General features: G+C 44.3%; 1 protein-coding gene across 1 annotated transcript; it reads left to right on the plus strand.

Moving 5' to 3' along the window:
* Positions 1 to 2,041: 2,041 nt before the first annotated feature.
* Positions 2,042 to 4,584, plus strand: MSC (musculin). Its single transcript, XM_062633201.1, has 2 exons — positions 2,042 to 2,753; positions 3,533 to 4,584. The coding sequence occupies exons 1-2, from the start codon at positions 2,061 to 2,063 to the stop codon at positions 3,617 to 3,619; spliced, it is 780 nt and encodes a 259-aa protein (XP_062489185.1). The 5' UTR covers positions 2,042 to 2,060; the 3' UTR covers positions 3,620 to 4,584.
* Positions 4,585 to 13,817: the final 9,233 nt, after the last annotated feature.

Below are 13,817 nucleotides of genomic sequence, written 5' to 3' on the forward strand. Positions count from 1 at the left end.
TACTCGGCACACAGAGAGCAGAAAGGATAAAAGTCTTGACAAATGGAAGTATGATGTAATGCCCTGGCCCCATCAAAGGCTTCATCCTGAAAATGATATCTTCGTCAGGGGCGCAGCAGTTTGCTGGATGCGAGAGAAGTTAGGTCTGCTCACTTTCGTTGGGTGTAAATCCGAAGTAACCCCTGAGGCTCAATCCTGATTTATTCCTTTGCACTTCCCATTTCCTTTACTAACTAAGAAGCAGGCAAAGACGGCCTGGGAATTTGGCTATTTCCCCTCCCTTCCGCCCCCTCCATCCCCAATCCTTTCCTTAAATGAGGCGAAGTATCCATTATGCGTCACCTTTAATTCACCGAGGCAGAAGTAGGCGCGAAAGGTGAGATTTGCCATTGCGGCTTTTAAGACTGGGTACCATTTTATTCTTTGTTTAAAGAAATTCTGCACTTTCTCCCATTAATCTTTAGCAGGGAAAGCGTTCAGCCCGCACCTGTATAAACAACCCAGATGGGTGGAAAAAGTAAACCTATATCTCTTCCCCTCCAGTATCTTTATATATATATATATATATATATATATATATATATATATATATATTTGTAGGGATAATGCAGGCTAATTGGGGAGGCAGAGCAAGCCCGAAGCCCACTGCGCTGCCCTTTCACAGCAGAGCCTGCGGGACCCCGCCGGAGCATCGCAGTGTCAAACCAAGTTCAAGAGATCCAGTTGCAAGATCAGCTGCCTGTTTCGGTGGTTCAAGAAATGTCAAGTTTCACTTGGAAAGGTCGCTGTTAAACCCGGCTCTGATGTGGTTGTAGCCCTAGCGGGTGAAGCCGAGGTTTACACAGCGTTAAGTGGCCCTCGGTAAGACCACAGGGTTGGCGGGGAAGGAAGAGTAAAGCGCTGGGCGAAAAGGCGGCCGACGGTGCCAGGAAAGTTGTGCTGCAGCAGCCGGGAAGGTTCCACTCTGCCGGGATTGAGAAATGGAAGGGAAAACTCCGGGAGCAAAAACTGAGGGAAAAGTTCTTTCCACCTGCTGTAGTCATTAGGTTCTTTTCTTCGAAGTGAGGTTTTATCCTGGTTAACTGTATCCAGGCAGGGCCGTAAAGGCCAGCGAGGAACCAGACTGCAATCATTCATTTCGGAAAGAATGAATCTTTTCGGGGATGAAAGGGACACAAATTGTCTGTTTATTTATTGATATCCCCTATTACTTTGCGTATCATTATTTCCAGTGGATGCTGGGTACCCCACTTTCCCGTGAACTCCATAAAAGCTGTAGTACGGAATTTGTTACGAAAAACAACCCTCAAATACCTCAAAAAATTATCTTGTTTTATTTGTTTTGTGACACAGACCTCTAAGCAGCCCAATTAACTGGCTTTTAACTAATTGCTCTGAGGAAAGAGAACTCTTCGGACACTCGCTAGCGCCTGTAGCTTCTCCCAAAGCTACTGACACCATCAAAACACAGCCCGCGCGTTTCCAATGACTTTTTGCACTGCTTCCCACAAACCACCCACCCCCCCCACACACACCCCGGGGTGCCGCGACCCTGCTGTCCCTGCCCGCTCCGGGGGAGAGGCACCGGCACCGCTCGGAGCAGGGCGGGTAGGGAAGACCTGGCCCCGTCCTGCCGCACCACTCGGCTGCGAGGTTGCGTGAGCTGGAAAAATCCCCCGACCAGAAGGAAAGGCAAGAGGGGAAGGGGATGGATGCAGGTTGGTTGGGAGCGGCAGAGCCCCAGGCTGCGGTTAGCCTTAGCCCAGCCTCAGCCGCTGGGCGAGCGGTGCGCCTCTCCCTGCAAAAGCGCTCGCGGGACGAGCCCCGCGGGTATTTTCCGCCCTCCAAGGTGAGGAGCGGGGTCTGTCGCCATTGGAAAGCGCCCATTTCGCATGGCGGCGTTATTCATCAAGGCACACATACACCTGGAGACATCCCCGCCGTCCCCTCCATACAGGTTCGTCTTCGCGGACCAGCGCGGAGAAGCGCCGCCCCCAGCTCGGGGATCCGCCAGGTCCTACCCCTCCTCTGTGCCCCCACTCCCCCGCTCCGCCCGGCAGATGGTTCGCTCCGCGGACACCCAGATATATAGCACTGTCGAGGGGCGCATCCCCCTCCGCGCACCCGCCGCACCCCCCCTTCCCCGCCGGCACCGGCGCAGCGCCGACTCCCCGGCGCGCCTCGGCCGTCCGCCCCCTCCGGACCGCCCGCCTCCCTGCCTCCCTCCCGGGGCGATGTCCGCGGGCTCCGGGAGCGAGGCGGACGAGCTGCCCGATATGGACCTGCGGGGGCTGCAGCTGGACTACCCGCCGCCGGCCAAGCGTCAGCCCCGCGGCGAGCTCTACCCCTCGGGGGACAACTCCTCGGCGGCGGAGGAGGAGGAGGAAGAGGAAGACGAGGAGGAGGAGGATGGAGAGGGCAGCTGTTCGGCGGGGCTGGCGGGCAGCGGCTGCAAGAGGAAGCGGGCGCGGGGCGGCTGCCCCGGGGGCAAGAAGGCGGTGTCGGGGCCGCGGGGGCCGCCGCCCGAGGGGAAGCAGTCCCAGCGCAACGCGGCCAACGCGCGGGAGCGGGCGCGGATGCGGGTGCTGAGCAAGGCGTTCTCCCGGCTGAAGACGAGCCTGCCCTGGGTGCCGCCCGACACCAAGCTCTCCAAGCTGGACACTCTGCGCCTAGCGTCCAGCTACATCGCCCACCTCCGGCAGCTCCTGCAGGAGGACCGCTACGAGAACGGCTACGTTCACCCCGTCAACCTGGTACGGTGCGGAGGGGCGCGCAGGCGGGCACGGCTCCGGCGCCTTCCGAATGAGCGGCGAGGGGGCCCCCGCGGGGTTAATGGGGGAGGCCTCGGGGCACTCCGCAAAGCACCTCCCGGGGCAGCGCCGCCGGGCCGTGCCCACCCGGGAAGGAGCCGCGGGGCGGCCCTGACCGTTTCGCAAATCCATGTAATCCTCCTCAGACCCGAGAGGCGGGTCTGTTTTAGGGTGATGGCGGGTGTGTCCGTGCTGGGGAGCCGGCGTAGGGGACCCTAAAGAAATAAATTCTTCGGGCATTAGGCAAGCTTAATGTCAGAAAAAAGGAGTAACTGCTCTGGGGGCTGGCTTGGAGCACAGGCACGCCGTCGTCAGTTCATCGGTACACAACTAGTGCCTGATGCGTGCCACAGCGGTAAAACGGTTGCCTATGTGGTGCAGTGTTTGGGATTTGACACTTTATGTGCTTTTTGTTTATAAAATGATGCAAACAGTTGCAAAGCAAGGGGATGGTTGCATTTTTTGTAAGAACGATTTGTTGCTGATCATGGCAGCCCTGTTGCACAGCATATAATTACAATGAAAAATATAATGAAAAAAATTGTTAGAGGAACTCTGCTCTCTCTGTGCTTCACACAGGGACTAAAACACGATGACGTGTTTGCAACTGAACCAGAGTTAGACATCTATCAGTAATAAAGCTCCAGTTTCATACCAGGATAAACGTTCTTTTTAATATGAAATACTTTTTTTTTTCTTTTCTTTTTTTTTTTTGCTTACAGACTTGGCCATTTGTGGTTTCAGGAAGACCTGACTCTGACAGCAAAGAAGTTTCTACTGCCAGCAGATTATGTGGAACTACCGCATAGTCACAGTAAATTGTTTTCTTGTTGTTGTTGTTGCTGATGATCCTTTTTTTTTTTTTTCCTTTGTATGGACTGGATATTCTTAAGAGCTGTGATTTATCAGCTCAAGATTAGATGGGGACAACCCCCCATCTCTAACAGTGTTAAATCCGTGTCCCTGACATTCTTTTCCCTTAGAGTTTTGAGGGGAGTTTATTTAAAGCAGTAGAGAAAGGATGCGATTGAAATTAGAGTTTTTATGAACTGACTGCAGCAGCTGAAGCCTGAGATTTGGCTTCATCATTCTTGCCACTGCCTGAGGACCTGTTGTTCTGAGGCTCTTGAACTAATGGAAGAAGAATATAACAGTATAGAATTAACAGCATGGACCAAAATGCAACTCTACAAACTAACCCCAAACAGTATTATTTGTATTCTAAAGCAAAGCAGTATTTTAAAGTAGCTTTGAAACTCAGATGTATAATATATTTTGATGGCTTTTGTATTCATGGATCTGATTTACTGCAACTATGCAGTTAAGTATAGTCATACTTTTATTTTTTTTTGTCCTTTTAACCAGAGTTTTCTTAAAAAATGTGTTAAGTCACTACATTCTGTCCATTGGAACTAAAATAATTCCTTTGGTTATGTCTTGAAGTGCCACATGTAAGAGTGTGGAACTATCCCTAGAAATGTGGCAGTTTCCTCGTCTTAATTCAGACGGGAATTCTGCTTATCATAAGGCCAGGGTGCATGTGTTGTAAAGTGTGAGTTTGTATGCTGCTGCATTGTAACAAGAATTCACAATGTCTTAAACATTTTTCCCTGTACTGTCATGCTTATCTTTGAAAAGTTTATCCTCAAATGAGCTCTGGTGACATTTCTTCACTGATTCAAATGCTGTAATAAAAAAGGATGCCATTAAAGAAGTTGCAAATGTAAATAACTCTATTTTTTTATAAATGACATTAAAAGCTTGGTTACAATGACTTATTGGTACTGTGATAGTGTGTGGCTGCGTCAGTATTGATAATATATCAATACACAACAACTTTCTTTGTAATGCATGTTCTTGAAACTGGCTTTTGTAAACACAGTTATCTTCTTCAACTCTTGAGAACAGCTACATCTCCAGCAACAGCCAGATAAGAACACTTTAACTCAAAACAGCCATGAGAGGTACAGTACTATATGAACTAGCAGGAAAATCACATTTTAACAAGAGAATTCACTGCCATAGTTTCTTAAGTGAATCAGGAAAATAAATGTAGATTAAGAAATAGATGTCAGTAGTTTTTTCTGCTTCATAGCATGAAAGACAATGGAATAGCTTCTTTTGCTGTCGTTTTACATTTCCACCTGTAGTCTATTTTGCTTTTATTTGTATTTGTGCAGTGGGAAAATTAGCTGAGTTCTCCTGCTTGGGAGCAGACTTTTCCTGGTTTAAGATTAAAATGCCTGAGATAAGATTTTCTTTTATTCAAAATATTCCATCAGCAGTTAACTGACAGTAAGGGAGAAGGATGAATTGCTTTAGAGAAAAAAAAAAAAAAAAGCCTCTTCTTCTTCATTTAAGCAGCCAGGAGAAAGAAACATTTTCTTAGGGAGGACCTGTTTAACTTGGTTTCTTGTCAGGTCATCCCACGTTATGGATTTCTGTTTTGCAATATTGCATAGAAGCTCAAGACTGACTATTGGTAATGTCTTTCAACTAGATGAACTGCAAAAAATTTTTTTTCTTGTTCTGAAGTGTAAAATAGTCCAAAGCCACTGCAAAATAAAATGAGGGCTCAGCCCAGAATCTGCTGAAACTGTTGCTTTCAGTGATTTGAGGGAGAGCTGTACAGAGACCATAACCTAATTTACCTTCTAGTTTTATCCAGAGAAAGGTTGTGAAAAAAAGGGGGCTATTCCAATTTATAGTTATGTAGCTGAGGTAGGATTCGGCTAGATTGGATATAAGGAGGAAATTCTTTCCTGTTAGGGTGATGAGGTACTGGAATAGGTTGCCCAGGGAGGTTGTGAATGCTCCATCCCTGGCAGTGTTCAAGACCAGGTTGGACAAGGCCTTGGGTGATATGGTTTAGTGTGAGGTGTCCCTGCCCATGGCAGGGGGGTTGGAACTGGATGATCTTAAGGTCCTTTCCAACCCTAACTATTCTATGATTCTATGACTCCAACAACCTTCTCTAGGAAGCTTTATAGGAAGCTTTATATAAAGAAAAGAATATGAACAGTAAGTCAAAAAAGGAATGACCTTTAGAAAGGCATAAGGTATAAGACAACTCAACCAATGTTTATCTGAACCCTAGAGAAAAGATTATTCAGCAGTTTAACTAAGGTGACACTTGAGATAATCTCAGTGTGATACATGGCTGGTTTTGGCCTTGATCCCAGCTGTAATTGGTTAACGACTCTGGGAGATTGGAAAAACAAGGAAAGCATGGAGAATTTTTAACAGTATAGAAAGGTCCATGTGAAATGATGGAAAAAAATACTCAAGGTAAATTCCCAAATCCAAAATGGTTATATTAAGTAAATACAGTAGGTCAAAATTGGAAGTAAGAAGGGTAACATGAAGAAAAAAACAGTATTGCTTCCATCCATGCACTGTACTACATGCTCTCAAATACTTTTGTTTTTTTATCTTGTGGCTACATAATACATAAAAATTCTTTCTTCATAAAATAATGAATGCACTTACAGTATTTGTTATTGTAATAGGTACATCAAGATGATGATGGTGCCTCAAAAGACTATCAGTAGTTTTAGAACAGAAGTATACAATGGCCACAGGTGACATTTCAGGTCAGAATCTGGAGAGAAAATTACAGCTTTTAGACAGCAAATGTTATGTAAGGCTCAATTATTTGTTTTAAATGCCTCTATACAGAGATACACGTACTAGTGTACACTGATTTATCTTAATATGGCAATTAGGTATGTCTGGATTTCCCTAACAAGGATATGATATTTTAAACCATTAATCTTAATCCTTGGGTTCATAAACATTATTTTTTAAAAGTAAATTAATCTTTCTTCTTCTTTCTCAGTGAGAGGTGTTACGTGATTAGGAAAAAGCTCAGTCAATTGAGCAGGCTCCTTGTGGGTTTGTCCTGAGATGAGTGCCAGGTAGATCATATATTATGTCATCTACACCTATAAAAACACACCAAAAATACATGCATGCAGTTTTGAATACTTTTTTTAAACTCACAAACAGAAGAAATTCAGATCAGTGCTTTATATGAATAAGGTGACCAAAACCTTCTAAAATACTATATTTAAGCATTAACAAAATCTATAAGAAGATGAAAGATAATGTACTTTGGGTTTTGGTTGGTTGGTTGGTTTTTGTTTTTTTTTTTTAGTTTGGTTTGGTTTTGTTGTGTTTGGTGTTTTTTTTTTGCCATCCTGACACAGTAAATTGATTTCATTTTTAAGTTATGAGTGTTTTGTTTGCCTGGGTATGAGTTACAGAGCTGGGTGAAGGGGAGACTAAAAATGAAAAATTACTTCACATTTCTACAGTCCACAAGCACAGAAGGTAAGAAAAACACACATTTTTATCAGATTTGGCAATATATGCTTAATGATTTTTGTGTTACATTAATGACATCTTTGTTTCATTGGCACAAAGTACAAAGGGAACTCATCTTGATCCCATAAAGGTATACAAATCTTGCTAAAGCTCTTTTACAAATAAAATGTTAAATCATCTGTGACCCATATTCAGCTGAGACCTGCTTCATGTGAAATCTTAAAGGCAGAATACCTGCACTGACTTTCCTGGCAGGCAGTTCATATATAAAGAGAAACACTCGTCTCCCAAAAATATTTTTATGACTTTAGGCTGGTATAAATTGTTTTGTCTGTATTTTATGTGGGACTCTGATAGAATAGATCATTAGCCAGAAAGCTCAGGTCTCCATTGTAAAACCATTCCTTTCCAATACATGTGTACGCTTACACAACGAAAACACATCCTCCGTATTGAAAATGTTAACAATTCTGATCTGAGCAAAAGTAACATAGTTTGCATCTAAGAAATACCTAAGCCGTACCATTCCCATTTAATGACTTTACACGTGCACTGTTTAAAGAACTATCAGTCACCTTTACTTAGCTGAGAAACTTCAGTTTTTATTCAGAATCCAAAGTTTATCTATGTAAGAAGTACAGTTGCCATAGGGGTTTCTCATGTGAAAGTGGGAGTTATAAGAATTAATTTTAAGATCTCAGTTTCTACATGAAAGTTACTCTGTCTCTCTTCATTGACTCTAGAAGGACCCTGAGGTGACAAGCTGCATGACTCAGTTAAGTATCTAGTGTTTTAGTTAAATATCTAATGTTGGGAGGGATAAAGCCAGGTTTCAAATGACCTAACTTTATATGAGACAAGTAAGATAAAAAGGAATAAGCGGGATTTACAGCTACCCACTAATACAAGTTTATAATAACCTTATATTATAAGCAAATAATAAAATTACATTATTTGAATGAAACAACACAAAAAGCTGGCCATTCTAATACTTACTTCTCCACAAATAGATAATTCTATGTAATTTGCATTTGGTATGGCAGCACAAACTCTCACCAAGACTAAAAGCAATTATATCTAAGAATTAGGTTCCACCACTGGGCAGTGTTTATCACACTCTACTCCAGCTGAAAGATGTGCACACAGATGTTTTCTGCAGTGCACAGAGGACTGATGCTGAGCTGCCTTCCAAACCCTAAATACCTAGGTCGGCATTTTTAATATATTCTGCCAAGTGTGCATTGGGATCAGTTGCTACATTACGCAGAGACTTGTGTTCCCTCAGTGCCAGATGGTTAGGATTCAGGTACTAAGGAGAAACAGGTCTCAGTTTCTTCCTTGGCTCTGAAAACTTTGTAAATGCAAATTAGTAACAAATGACTGAAAAAGTAGAATGCAGCACATCAGAATATTACTAGAGTTAAAATTTCTACAAAACTTAAGACAGCTGAAATGATTCATGCAGGATCTATCCAGCAATACAGGCAAAACTGAGAAAAACTTGTGGCTGATGGAGGGCTAAAGAATCACTCCTGTAATGTTGGGGTGTTGGCAGTCTGGTAGGATCTGAGGTTAGAAACATGTGATGACTCTGAGAACAACTATAATTAAGCTTAATCATGTGATTGGAATGTAGCAAGCAAAGGAAATCACTCAACCTGCTCATGCTGGTGAAACTGTGCAAAAGAATTCAGATTTCCAGTTAAAAAGAATTCAAAATGTGACAAGAAAAGTGTTCTATGACAACAAAGCAGGCAGAGCTGAGAGTCAGAATATATACCCAGACACAACCCCAATCCAAGCAAACAAATTATTCAGTCTCTGGGACAAAAAGTCACAAGAGCAAAGGATTGCATCACTTTGTAAGAGGTTAAAAAGGCCTGTGTAGCTAGCATCGCGTGCATGAAGGGGATGGAAAAACAGCAGCTTTAGCTTATAGGAATTGTCATCATAACTAGAAGAATAAGAAAAATGGATGATAATCCTGAAAACAAATAGAGCACTTTTTAGTTTTAATTCCAAGTTGCTGTGACGGCAGAAGCAACATCATTAGCACTGTAAATCCCATAGTCAGTAAAAGATAAGAAGTAAACACAGGCATGAATGCTCATAGAAAATCAAGACTGTAACAGCACAAGGAACTACTGTATTCCTTGAACATAAGCAGTATGGAGTTCAAATCAGTTCATGTCCTCAGTACCATCAAGAGGGCATGCCATCTAGAGGAAAAGGGACCAAACTGAGTCAGAAGGCTTTTGCAACAGGGAGCTGAAAGATTGCAACTGTCCTGTGATTCATTTCTTCAGGAAGTTCCTCTTGTACTATGAAGATGGCTGAAGAGGAGTGCAGTAGGTCAATATTCTGGGAAGCCTCAAGAAAAGACATCAGAAGAGATAGTCTGTGGTCGCTATGGGGAAAACCAAAACAAATGCAATGTCACTGATTTCTGTGGAAGTGTCTCATCCCACCCTCAAAATAAACATACGTACATGTTTTCCGCTGTCTAGAAGAGAGATCTTGGAAAGATGGTTAATGTAAAATCTTTTTACCTGTACTCTGGCACACATATAGTCTGGACCTGTCTACATCCTTTCTGGGACAATACTGAATACACATACTAAAGTCACCTGCTCCAGGCAGCAACCTGTGGTTCCTGATCCAAGCAGTAGAGAGTGCCTTGCATGACTTGTTCTAATCTCTTTTAGATCAGACTGGTTGTGTCCACCCTGGGAACCACTTTTCATCTTCCTCCTCTGGGTCCCAGTGAGACATCAATAACTTCAAAGGCAGCAAAATGATAAGAAGTACACTGCTATTTCCTAGGAAGTCCTGAGGAAACATTATATTCCTGGGTGTGACATTTTCATGCTACCTATAGGGCATGCCTGAGATTTGCAGGGCCTGTTAGGATAGCTGTAGAACACTGGCAGTTACAAAAGACCACCCCTCTGTATGCAGGGAGATCTCTGGTGCTACCCAACCTCAGAATCACAGCCAGGTTTCAGCACAGGAAGAATACATGTCACATCTGTTTGGGTTGTGCCCAATTCTTACTATATTTCATAGGAAACAGAGCAAAATGTGTGGCATTTGGAGAAGATGACATTTTGACATGGGACAGAAAACAAAGAGAAAATTGTAGGGCCTCTTGATTAAAGCTGAACTGCCATATTGGTGAAGTTCTTTCTACACATAAGAGAAACTGGAGACAGAAGCTAACAGACCAAAATGTACAGGTAGACCATAATGAGGAATAACCCCTCGAATAAATTTGTCCCCATCCATCAAAAATAACTAAAAATTGGTGTCAGCAAATACATGGAGAGACATATGTATAAAATTTGACTGCCTGCAAAGATACTTGGATTAAGAGTTTAAAGTATAATGGGATGACAGTGATGTTGATGAAGCATGACCTGAAACTCTTAAAAGAAGGGCCTGAGTTGTCTTGTACTGGCTAAGGCGTGACTCTGTCATACATGTGCTTTGAAGATTATTTCTCAAGCCATTAATCATAATAAAACACTCGTAACTGCAGGACCTGGTACAAATCTACTTCTCATAGTAACTTGGCTTGAGACATTTGCTCATCCTGTGATACAATCCAGAACAGTTCCTTCATCTCAGGGTACAACATTTTCACATTTCTTTTCCATTCTATATAATTCACCCTGAACTTGAGATGCAAATTATGTCATTAAGCGCTTTGTTTGTCAGGCTGCACAGAGAAGAAAAAAAATCCCCTTCTAGGCTAGATATAGCCCTCCTGATGAGGATGGAACAACTCTGCAGGTAAACCTACTAATGCTTTTTGCCTTCTCTCACTGGCAGTAAAAACACACTGGTTTCCTCCATAAACTGTACATACTGTATCATCTGAGCATAGCCTTAGTTTGTACAAGAGAAGTAGTTACTATAAATTAACACCATTGGTATTGCCAAACTTCTCATCAGTTCGATCACCACTTCAAGTTTTGGAACAGATACCAAGGATTTGACTGACACTTGAGAATCTCCACTCCCACATTCCCCATGTAAAGGAACTGCATCTAGACTCAGTCTTGAGTTGAAACACAGTATTCACATACCCATTTTACGATTTGTACCTTTGCCTACACTAAACCTGCCCCATGGTGATGGCACAAGTGGGAAAAAAAAGGGTGCCAGGGAGTATTCCTGGGCAGTGCAGCTTCAGTGTCTGTTTTGTTGCACCGCTGGAGAAGTGTCTGCATGGTTTGTGGTTTTGGTGTGGGCTGTGTGCCATTCTCCCAAACAATGCTAAGACATAGCTTACATCCATAGCTCAGCAATGGATAGGGATCATTCACAATATACAGTTTACGTCAAGCCATTTTATTCTGGAGTCTGAGTGTGCACAGACATAAGCAGTATGTCCATAAGCAGACACAAGATAGCCTAGGACAGTTGGCCTCAAACTCAGAGGACAATCTTGGTAATGAAAGAACAGCCCTTTACGCTATTTGGTAGTTTAGACATAGCCTCTGTGTATCAACTGAAGTCTTTCATTCACGGAACCTCCTGTGTTTTGTATTTGGTTTAGATTGGGCTGTGAGCTTATCTAGGCAAAGACCATGCTTCCCTTCATTTTTATGTATCTAGCACAAAGAAGCCTTACATCTGATTAGGATGTTAACATCAGGAGCTAAATGAATGAAAATCCTGACCTTAATCTGTAGATCCTACTGGTGAACAGGTAAGTGATCTAAGGTTTCACATCCAGCCCCTTCATAATATATGCCTCCGTGTGCAAGTCAGTGGCAAGCCTAGCACGGGATCAAACAAAGGCAGACCAGTTTTTCTGAGTGCAGTTTAACAGTAAAATGTTATTGTACAAGAAGCATCAAAGCAACATAACAACCCTGATTTCCTATTTCAGGTCTTCACTGTGTGTTAAGAAGTTAAAAGCTATTTTGTTTTCATTTCTCAGATACGTTCTTACACAATCATTATTCTAAAGTACCAGCGTAAGTTACCATGTACCCTCCGCAAGGCGCGGGCACCCCTTTTCAAGGCACTCGGCACACCTGTCCCACTCTAAAGTCGTCACGGTGCCCCCCTCTCACCTCCCCCGGCCTCGCAGCGCCCTCCCGGCTAGGGCTGCCCGCTCCAGCCCCGGGCCCGGCGGCTGCCGGCGGCTCCCGCTTCCTGCTACCTCCCAGACCGTGACAGAACCGGCTCTCGGGCCCGTGCTGTCCCCTTCCTCCTCCTGCCTGAACTCCAGCCGCCACCAGGAAAGGGAAAGCGGGCAACGACCCGCCCGACGGAGCGACAGAGGAAAAGCCCGATTCCGCTCTGTGTGGGGGTGGAGAAGGGGGGCAAAGGTAACGAGCGCTGCAGGCAGATCCGCCTCAAGCCTCAGCGCAGCCGCCCCTCAGGCGGGGCGCGGGCGCCACCAGGTGGCCGCCGCTCCGAGGTGCAGGGAGGCAGCAAAGATGCTCAGAGGGCTGGAGCACTTCTGCTGCGAGCGCAGGCTGAGGGAGCTGAGCTTGCTCAGCCTGGGGAACAGAAGGCGTCAGGAGACATTAGGGCAGCTCCCAGTGCCTAAAAGGGGCCTACAGGAAACCTGGAGAGGGACTTTATACAAGCGCATGTAGTGATAGGACAAGGGGAACAGCTTTAAACTGAAAGAGGGTAGATTTAGATTAGATATTAGGAAGAAATTCTTTACTATGATGGTGGTGAGGCACTGGCACAGGTTGCTGAGATAAGCTGTGGCTGCCCCATCCCTGGCAGTGTTCAAGGGCAGGTTGGATGGGGCCTTAAGCAACCTGGTCTAGTGGAAGGTGTCACTGCCCATAGCAGAGGGCTGGAACCAGATGGTCTTTAAGGTCCCTTCCAACCCAAACCATTCTATGATTCTGTGATCCTAAGGTGAAAGAGCCTCCCAGGCTGCACTGTCCAGCTCGCACCTATGGGCCTGTCTAGCACCATGCGTCTGCCTGGGAGTCACTGTGGTGTGTACGAAACACATGTCACCCCTCCAGAGCTCATCCCTGTCTGGTTTATAGCTGTAGGGAAGTCTTGCATCTCCCCTGGGAAGGCTGGGAACATCTTGTGGGGACACAGTGCTGTGGCTGACCATGGATTCTGCCACTTGCCCATGGGGTATATTTTTCAGCACAGGCTCCTCTGATGCACTTTGTCTATTTACATTGCCTGTTTTATTTGGTAAGTAATGAAAGCTTGTAGCCTAGATTGAAACGGTCAGCATGGAAAAAGATAGCTGCATCTTGCAGTTGGAATGAGATGAGGGGTGTTCTAGTTTTCTGGCTATGTGATACTGACCTTTTAAGTTTCTGTGCCACACTTGTCTGATGGCATTTGGGCATATCTTGGCTCCAAAGGCCATTCAGACCTTCTAAGACAAAATAAAAACTACCACCACCACCACCACCCCCCAAAAAAAAAAATCCCCAAAACCTAAAAATAAAAATTAAAGCAGTGCAATATTTTGTTACTAGTTTGTTCTCTAATTACTGAGAGTCATAGTAGAACAATCTGTGTTTATGTTTTTATAGACTGAATGGCTGTTTTAGTTCTTCTCTCCTCTTTCACCTTAGATAAGACAGAAAGAGAATTTTCTGTGGCTTCAGTACAAAAGGCCTGCTTGAATCAACAACCCTTTTGCATAACTTTCTGAAATTTTTAATGGAGTAAACA

This window comes from Pezoporus occidentalis, unplaced genomic scaffold (assembly GCF_034315485.1).
Source record: "Pezoporus occidentalis ecotype Australia unplaced genomic scaffold, CSIRO_AGI_Poc_V1 ctg4, whole genome shotgun sequence".
NCBI classification, from domain to species: Eukaryota; Metazoa; Chordata; class Aves; order Psittaciformes; family Psittacidae; genus Pezoporus; species Pezoporus occidentalis.

Bases quoted from the DNA above. Each gene is read 5' to 3' on its own strand.
- MSC (XM_062633201.1), top strand. From the start codon at position 2,061: ATGGTTCGCTCCGCGGACACCCAGATATATAGCACTGTCGAGGGGCGC. The intron at 2,754-3,532 runs GTACGGTGCGGA...TTTTGCTTACAG, and splicing joins ACGTTCACCCCGTCAACCTG to ACTTGGCCATTTGTGGTTTC.